At 43.5% G+C, this 9429-nt stretch overlaps 1 protein-coding gene across 1 annotated transcript; it reads left to right on the forward strand.

Moving 5' to 3' along the window:
* The first annotated feature begins 268 nt into the window (after positions 1-268).
* Tex46 (testis expressed 46) lies at positions 269-9120 on the forward strand. The gene is made up of 2 exons (XM_020156776.2): positions 269-512; positions 8821-9120. Exons 1-2 carry the CDS (start codon positions 321-323, stop codon positions 9118-9120), a joined length of 492 nt encoding a protein of 163 aa, XP_020012365.1. The 5' UTR covers positions 269-320.
* Positions 9121-9429: the final 309 nt, after the last annotated feature.

The following is a 9429-nucleotide window of genomic DNA, read 5'->3' on the forward strand; positions in this document are numbered from 1 at the left end:
GGATAATGTTTTCTTTTTAGTCTCTCCCACTATAAGTGTAGTTACCAGTATCATTGGCCACTTTGCTCCCAGGAGTTAGGCCCAGAAGTGATGTTGAGTGAGTGCTAAGGCCCACATCACCTGGCTGTTATGAGGACATCATGGGATGATGCTTGCAAGCTCCCAGCTGGAGCTGGTCCTTAAGACACAGGAGTAGTTCATGTTATTGTTACACGGCTGAGGGAGGGAGCTGGCTGTGACTCAGAGGAGTGGATGGCCATGACTTCTGTCATGGAGGGGCCTGAGACAGGGTCGTGGGGCCTGTGTGCTTCTGTACCACCATGTTGGGGGAACTAATTTTTCTTTTTCGGAGTTTCCATGGGATTCTTGCTTCCTCAGGCACCCTAGGAGCAGCGGTGGCTTGGCTGATTGGCTATAAACCAGCCTTATTTGGGTTTCTATTCCTTTTGTTGTTGCTTAGCAACTGGCTGGTCAAACATGAACTCAAGCTTGAGCCCTCTGAGTCCCAGCAGGTGAGCAAGAGGGGGCTTAGCTTCAGCTGAGAGTTATAGGATATTCATAGCTAGTCTGGGCATGGGTGTTGCTAAGAAGGCATCAGGATAATGGGGCAAGATAGAGAAATCCAGGACTCTGGTCTAAGTCCCAGCTCTTGGCTTCCTCTTAGGTGATGGTGGGCAAATCACTTCCTTTCACAAGGTCTCAAGTGAGGTCTCAGCTATAAAATAGTGACATCCTATTACCAGATTTGGGTCACCAAGTCCAGAGGCCAGAATGTTCTTGGTCTCATTAGAGAAAGAATTCAAGGACAGACACCAAAGGAGACTTAAGCAGGAACAGGTTTATTAATGCAAAGCAAAGTGTCCCCTCCAGACAGGAAAGTGAGCAGACAAGAGGGAGTGCTATGCTGGGGTCCCAAGTCCTCAAAATTTTATTGGGATCTGTGGACATGGGTGTGGTCAGTCTTGGAAAACTGAGTTAATGTGTCATTAACTTCCAGAGACTGGGTTATGTCTTATCAATTCCTCCTCCAGGCCAGGTGGGAGAGTTCCTAACCTTGGATGGTCAAACTGGGGCTGTCACTTTTTTGGTTGACTATGGGCGCCTTTAGGTCAGTAAGACCCTGTTATATGTCAGGAGTCATTCCTAACTCCCTGCCTAGCTCCTATATCTATCTCCCCATCAAGAAATGTGAGTCCTTCTATTCTTATAAGGGAGAAAGACTTTAGATATTTCTTTAGAAACTAATTTCTGCTGAACAAGAGCATTGGCCCTTCTCCTTCCTATTAGGCAGTGATGGCTAAGGCAGGTGATGGAATAGAATGATGTGGTGGCCTGCGTTACAGGTCCCACTTGTTGATGCTCATTCTGTGCTGTTGACTGAGAGCCCTGGCATACCATCATTTCTAGGTAAAACTTTTGAAATCCAACAGTTGAATGGTTGCCTCTGTGGTCACCTATTGCAAGAAGAGAGTCCCCTGAGCTGTAGCTGATAGCAGCAGTAATCTTGTAGGGATCAAACTCCCATTTCTGCTCCTTCAGGTGTACATGAAGATCTTCCAGATGTTTTTTGAAGTCAAGATCCCAAGCCATCATCCCATGGCAAATGGTGGGACTGTGTAGGTAGCCTTGGGGAATGCTCTGAAGGTCCATTGTGGTTCATTCCAGGTGAATGTAAATAGGTCCTGGGACTCAGCAGCTAAAAGAACACTGAGGAAAGATCCAAAACAGTGTGATAAGACACCATTTAACATGGCAATGGCAGTGGCTTCCCACTGGAGCCTATGTCTTTTTAGCCACAGGTTTTTGTCCTATGTTAGAGTACCAAACATGGGTCCTTTCCCATGGAGTAAGCCCACCCAAGATTCAATTGGAATGTGCCACGTTGCACCGTGGGGCACATCCTGCAGGGCATACTGGTAGTGTAACACCAGGGCCCATCGCTGAACAGGACCACTGGTGACAATGTTCCCTGGCAGCTTGCATGGTGCCCTTTGGCACTGTGAACACTAGCCAGTAAGGACAAGCTTCTTCTTTGGTCCCAGCTTGATTTCTTGGTGTCCTGTAATTACAGCATGTGGTGTCTTCAGCAATAGGGCCTTGCTGTCCAGTTCTGGGTTGTAATCAGTTGCCAAGCAATTGCCTGTATGGTGTGGAGAGGACTTGGGGGCCTTCCTGGCCAACAACTTACAAGGAGGTAGCCCACCCCTGGCACTGGCATTTTCATTTAACAACCTTATGGCTTTTGGAAGCATTCTTTTTACCCACATAGGGTGCTTTAAATTCTTTAACTGTTGTTTTAACAACATGTGTCATGATTTTTTAGTCAGTTTTCTTTGTGGGGGGATTGGTTTTTAAATTAGCATAAATTAATTGTATAAAGGGGTTTCATTGTGATATTTCTATAACTGCATATAATGTTCTTGGATCAAATCCATCCCTTCCATTACCCTTTCTCTTCTATTATTATTGCTTTATTTATGATTCATTAATAGTACAGGAGGTTCATGGGAAAATTCCATATGTGAACACAGTGTATTTTGAGCAAGTTCACCACCTCTATTTGTATTCCCTTAGTCCCTCCCTCATCTCTTCCCCACAATGTTTGGTGGGATTTTTGTTTTTGTTTTTGTTTTTTTTGTTTGTAATACTCAGGTTTGAACTCTGGGCTTCATGCTTTCTAAGCAGGCACTCTACTGCTTGAGCCAGACCTCCATTCTGTGGTGGGTTTCTTTATGCTATCTACATACAAAAATGAGTAACACACTTTGGTGCTCTTCATCCCCCAGATGTTTTAACACTTCTTTTTTTTCAGTACTGGAGTTTGAACTCAGGGCCTATACCACTCAAGCCACACCCCCAGCCCTTCATTACCCTTTCTTAACCCCCCTTAGTCAGTGTTTTGGTAGTAGCTGTGATTTTTTTTTATATGATCCTGGCATATAATACTTGCTTGGTATTAATTACCCTGTGTAGGGCAGGCATTTTTATTGGTTTTTATTTCATCGTCTTTACATTTTGCACCCTTAGGCAGAATTCTCCACTTATGGGATGTGCCCCAGAAGTGCACCCACCCAGGGGGAGATACAAGAGTAGTATTAAACCTTAGGCTCCATTTAGAGGTCAGATCTCTCCATCATCCAATTTATATTGAGGCCACTTGGTATTGCAGGAGATTAATTTGGCTTTCCTTAATCCCTCTTTTTAAAAATCCCAATTCCTTAGTGCTAACAGTATTACCTATGTTGTTTAGCCTGGAGAAAAGGAAGAAGAAAAGAACAGAAGTAAAAAGGTAAGCATAGCTGCTCTTATTCTCTGGAACTCCCTGTGCTGGAGAGCTCCCTGACTGCTACCCCTTGACCAGGGAACATTACATTTTAGAGTGTGTTCAGTAACATGACTACAATCCCTCCCTCTCAGAATGGTGCCTTGGTCCCATTTCTGGAATCATCTGGAACTCTAGGTGCTAGGAGTCCAGCAACTAAACATGTGGAGACCAGCAGCCAGGACTGAGAGAGAGAGCAGGACCTCAATTTATGACAAGTAGTGGCCTCTTTGGAGATGTAAACAGAGATCTTTAAGAGTTCATCTCTGGGAGGAGCAGAAGGATTCTTTCCTTCAATTTTAGAATGAATTGAATTCTAAGTTAATTATTATTAAATAAAATTTGATAATTTCCCTGAGCCAGTTGCCGGTGGCTCATGCCTGTCATCCTAGCTATTTGAGAAACTGAGATCAGGAGCATTGTAGTTCCAGGCCATTTCCCTGGGTTTTATAAACTTTCTTTTTCTCCCCCATCCCCCTCCCCCTTTTTTGGCAATACTGGAGTTTGAACTCAGGGGTGCTTGATCATTTGAGCCACACCACCAACCCTTTTTTTATTAGCTAATTTTTGTTTTTTGGGTTTTTTGTTTTTTTTTTTGGCAGTACTGGGGTTTGAACTCAGGGCCTCACACTTGCTAGGCTCTACCACCTGAGCCACTCTGCCAGCACTGTTTTGTGTTGGGTTTTTTCAAGATAGGGTCTAGTGAACTACTTGGCTTTAGACCTTGATCCTCTGATCTGGCTCCTGAGTAGCTAGGATTACAAGTGTGAGTCACCAGTGCCCAGCACATTAGTTGTTTTTTTGACTAAGGTTCACATTTAGGCCCAGGCAGGCCTGGACAGTAATCCTCCTATTTATGCTTCCTGTGTAGCCAGAATGGCCGGCGTGAGCCAGCATACAGTGTGCATTGATTGAGATGGGATTTTGCTAATTTTTTGACTGGGCTGGTCTGCAGCTGCAACTCTCCCGACCTCCACCTCCTCAGTAGCCAGGATTACAAATGTGAGCCATCAATTTCAATCTTAGATAATTTTTTTTAAAGAGTTAATTTAGGGAGCCTGGTAAGCATTTATTCTCTTGAAATAGGTGGTAGCCAACTGCCTTAGCTAAGGTGGTGAGGACTGAATAAAAGCATAACTCTGGGCTGGAGATGTGGCTCAAAGGCAGCATGCCTGCCTAGCAAGCACAAGGCCCTAAGTTTCAATCCTAGTACCAAGGAAAAAAGAAAAAAGCATAACCCTTCAAGGGTTAATTTTAAGGGGTATGGTGTTCCCCCCAACATTTAATTTTCTCAAATAGAGTAAGAGCTCTGTTTATTGTCATCACTGTTACCCAAAGTAGTTTCTTTTCATTTCTCTAATTTACAAGGGATGTTTAGGGGTTCCCCTTCTGGTAAGAGCCTCTGCTCCCGGTGCAGGGAGAGGAAGGGCCACCATCCATGTGACATGCACTGCTTTGTCTCCATGGTAAGCTGCAGTTCTGTCTTTAGAGCCTTCCATACACTTCTCAGAATGGCATTGACCTTCCTATCAATCACATCTCCTTATAAATGCTGCATGATCCTTCTGTGACTTGCTTTTAGCTTCCTGGTTTTGTCCTTAGTTGCTTATTTCTGTTTCAGAACAATTCTTTACTTTAGGACAAAAGCTTATTTCACCACACAAAATGGTTTGTATTAAAAAAATGTCCTCTTACTGTATAACTTTCTTACATCTCTTCACCCCTACCATATTCTGTTAATTGTATCTCAGCATAAACCCAAATATAATCTTCCTATAGCAGGCTTCTACCCTCCTGGTTTTGCCTTTATCTATTCTAACTGACACCTGTTTTTCCCTTTCTCTACCTCTCCCCAGGCTGGAGAGCCCAAGGTTAACATTTTTTTTTTTTTTTTTTTGGTCCTGCTGGGGTTTGAATTCAGGGCTTGCACTTCCTAGTCAGGGCTCCACCACTTGAGCCACATTCTCAGTCTCTATTTTAATTTTCAAGCAATCTTTTGCTTTAAGATAAAATGTTATTTTTTAAACATTTTTAACATACAAAATTCTTTCTTGCCCCAAAAGGCTCTCTTTTTATAACTTTCTTTACATTGCCTACTTATTGGTTTATTTTTACCTTTTTTTTTTATCAACTCAAACTGTATTCATAACAGAATAAAATAAATTTAGATTACCTGTCACATATAGCTGTAGGTCTTATGCAGGCCTTACTGCTGTTTGGATTTTTAAAAAGACCCTTTGACCTATTTTTTTTTTCCCCCTTTGGTGTTAGTTGAGTCTAAGAGTCTAAGAGTTACAGAATGTTACATTTCAGTTAGGTTAAGATAATAGAACTCCCAAACAACCTTGAACAGCAAAACTGTCTTAGTACAAGCAAGAAGGCAAAAGGGAGACAAAATACAAAAAGAGCCCCAAGTCTTCATATGTTACCCCATAATTGCAGTTTAGGATATAATTATTTGGGCTTCCCAGATACATGAGAGGAGAAGTGAACCTCCCCTGCTTAGCCTTCCCTCAATCCCCAAAATAGTGTAGGTTTTATAAAATAAGGACCCAGGATGAGAGAGTAAAACTGAAAAGGCCAACACCCCATATCAGTAAGGAATCAGAGTGAATCAAAAGAGAGTGAAGTCACCTGCTCTAGAGTTGAGTTCTCCTTAACCATACTGTCTTGGTTGCTAAAATATGCCACTGGATTTAGGTCATGGGGTCAGAAAGTTCTTGGTTTCATCAGAGAAAGAATTCAAGTGTGGACACAGAGGTGATTTAAGCAGGCATAGGTTTATTAATGCAAAGCAAAGCAGAAGCAGAGAAGTGCCCCCTCCCAATGGGAGGAGGGGAGACAAGAGGGAGCACTGCACTGGGGTCCCCTAACCTCAAGGTTTTATTGGGGTCTTCAGAGGTGATTGTGATCAGACCTGGAAAACTGGGTTAGTATGAATTTAACTTCCAGGGACAGGGTTATGTTATCAACTCCTCCCACATGTTAAGTGGGGAACTTCATGCCCTTGGATACTCAGACCAGGGCTGTCATTTTTTGTGGGCTGGGGCTTTTGATCAGCAAGACACTGTCATATGTCATGAATCATTTCATCATCATTTCACATCAGCAGTCAGGGTGTGATTCCTTATGAATATCCATGTCCTAGCTCCCAGCCATCAAGTTTTATTCCCAGACTCTCCTACTTCAGCTTTGACTTCTACATGTTTCAGCAACAAGCAACAGTATCAACTTCAACTTCTTAAGTGAAAAAAATTAAAATGGATGAATTGGATACAAGTATCAACGTAGTTATAACTCTCCAAGACAACAATTAACATAGTAGAGATGTACATAGGTTGTGACATTGTGTTAGTCAGCTTTCTGTTACTGTAACAAATGCCTGAAACAATCAATTTACAAAGAGAAAAGGGTTATTTTGGTTCACAGTTTGGGAGGTTCCAGTCCATGACTGGGTAGACCCATTGCTTTTAAGCCTCTGGGGAGGGCAGCACATCATTTTATGGGGGAGCAAAATCACTTCATGTCTAGGAAGTGGATAAGAGCTTTTTTAAAAAAAGCTAGGGGTCCCTCAATGACCCACATACCATCTCTAGGCTCTACTTCTTAAGGTTCCCTCACTTACCAGGAGCTGAGAACCAAGCCTTTAACTCATGGTCTTTAGAGCCACTTTCCAGATCCAAGGTAAAGCTTATTTTTTTTTTTTTTGCAATATTGGGGTTTGAGCTCAGGGCCTCACGCTTGCTAGGTAGGCACTCTTACCGCTTGAGCCACTCCACCAGCCCTTATTTGTGATGGGTATTTTCAGGACAGGGTCTCATGAACTATTTGCCTGGGGCTGGCTTTGAACGGTGATCCTCCTGATGTCTGCCTCCTGAGTAGCTAGGATTACAGGCGTGAGCCACCAGCGGCACCTGGCTAAGAAGATATCTTTTATATAATGTTTTCAAACATGTAAAACCTGTATTGTTGGTGGATACTTATGTGCAATGAAAATATTGAAGGCAAGATGTCGCAATCTTGGCACTGTTCTGGGCATGATAATTTGCTGTAGGGGTTGCCCCACACCATGGTTAGAGGCCCAGCAGTGTCCCTGTCCTCTGTACAGGAGAGGCCAGTGTCACCCCCAACCCATTTGTGACAACCAGGCTGCTCAATGTCACCCAGCGAGGGCAAAATGGCCTTCCACAAAACACTGCATGGAAAAAATAAAGACTGAATTCAGGAGTGCAAGTGAGGAGATGATGTTCGAGGGGTGGGTGAGGGAGGATGAGGAGACAGGGAGTCAAGGTCCACAAAGGACTCAATTATATTTGTAACATTTTATTTCTTAAACTGATGTGACATGAGAATTTGTGATAGTACTTACTTTTTTGCACCTCTGAAATATTTAGTTTGAAGATAATTTGAAAGACCAGTAGTTTGGAGACAAATCTAAAAAGAAAAATCTAGGGTCATTATTAGCTTGGGGGAGGGGCAGATGAAGATTAACAAAAATTACAGAGTACGAGCACGTCGTGAGACCCTGGAGACTGCAATCTGAAGTCCAACTGGGCCTGACAAAGTGCTTAGAAAGAAACCTTGGAAAAACGAAGGTTTGGAGACAGATTTTTTTTTTTTTTTTAGGTGGTACTGGGGCTTGAACTCAGTGCCTTCACCTTAAGCCACTCAACTAGCCCTCTTTTTTTTTTTTTTTTTTTTTTTAATGAGGGTTTTTTGAGATAGGGTCTCACAAACTATTTGCCTGGGCTGGCTTCAAACTGCGATCCTCCTGATTTCTGCCTCCTGAGCAGCTGGGATTACAGGCGTGAGCCAGTGCCTGGCATGGAGACAGATATTTTGATAAAGGCCCTTATGTCTTTTGCAACTGGTCAGTTATTCCTTTGAACCAAACACAAGCATGAGTCTTGGGAGTTGGAGGGCTCTGTGATGATGAGAAAATGACTGCCCTCTGTGGGCACTACTAATTGTCTCACCCATGAACTGTGGTGAAGAGGCTCCCCTTGGAGGTGGGTGTGAGAATTAAGAAAATGGCAGGGTTGCCGGGCACTGGTGGCTCACACCTGTTGTAAACTTAGCTACTTAGGAGGCTGAGATCGGGAGGATTGCAATTCAAGGCCAGCCTAGTCAAATCACTTGTAAGACCCTCATCTCCAAATTAACCAGAGCAAAATGGACTGAAAGTGTGGCTCAAGTAGTAGAGTGCCTGCTTTGCAAACATGAAGCCCTGACTTCAAACCACAGCCTTACAAAAAAGAAAAGAAAAGAAAAAGAAAATGTCATGGAGCTGAGTGTGGTGATGCATACCTGTAATTCTAGCACTCAGGAGGCTGAGGCAGGAGGACTGAGAGTTCCAGGCCAGCCTGGGCTGCATAGTGAGACCCTGTCTAAATAAGTAGATTGATGGATTAATTAATTAATTATGGCATGGAGTAGGTGTTCCATGCAGGAAGGGATTGCTGTCATTGACCAATACTTCTCTTTTCCTGGTGGTGGAGGAGGATGAGAAACTGAAGACTTGTGAAGTCAGCCCCAACCACAAAGTCATGGGCATGAAAGATACCGAGAGGATTCAGGCCTGCTTCGCCCTCCAGGACAAGGTCCTTGAGCGACTGCTGTTCAGTGAAATGAAGCTACAGGTCTTGGAAAATCAGATGTTCCTCATGTGGAATAAAATGAATCACCCCAGGTGGTCCAGCAGACATTGGAACTGCCTCCGGAGGAAGCGCAAAATGAGGAGGCCTGAGTCAATTTTCTCCACCATCTCTGATTGTACTTCCAATGCCCCCACCGAATGAGACTGAGATGGGCTGGCCTGTGCTGATGTTATCCAGACTTAGTGTATTAGTGTGACTTCTTGTTGTTGCTATAACAAAATACCTGAGACTGGAACTTTATTAAGCAAAGCAGTTTCTTTAGTGCAAAGTTCTGAGGCCCAAGAGTATAATGCCAGCAGGGGCCTCACAGTAGATAGCATCACATAGTGGAAGGCAGAAAGAGAGGGACAGGAAGAGAGAGAGAGAGAGAGAGAGAGAGAGAGAGAGAGAGAGAGAGAGAGAGAGAGAGAGAGAGAGAGAAGAGAGATCACATAGGGAGAGAAGAAAGAG

Source organism: Castor canadensis, chromosome 7, assembly GCF_047511655.1.
Source record: "Castor canadensis chromosome 7, mCasCan1.hap1v2, whole genome shotgun sequence".
Classification (NCBI taxonomy): domain Eukaryota; kingdom Metazoa; phylum Chordata; class Mammalia; order Rodentia; family Castoridae; genus Castor; species Castor canadensis.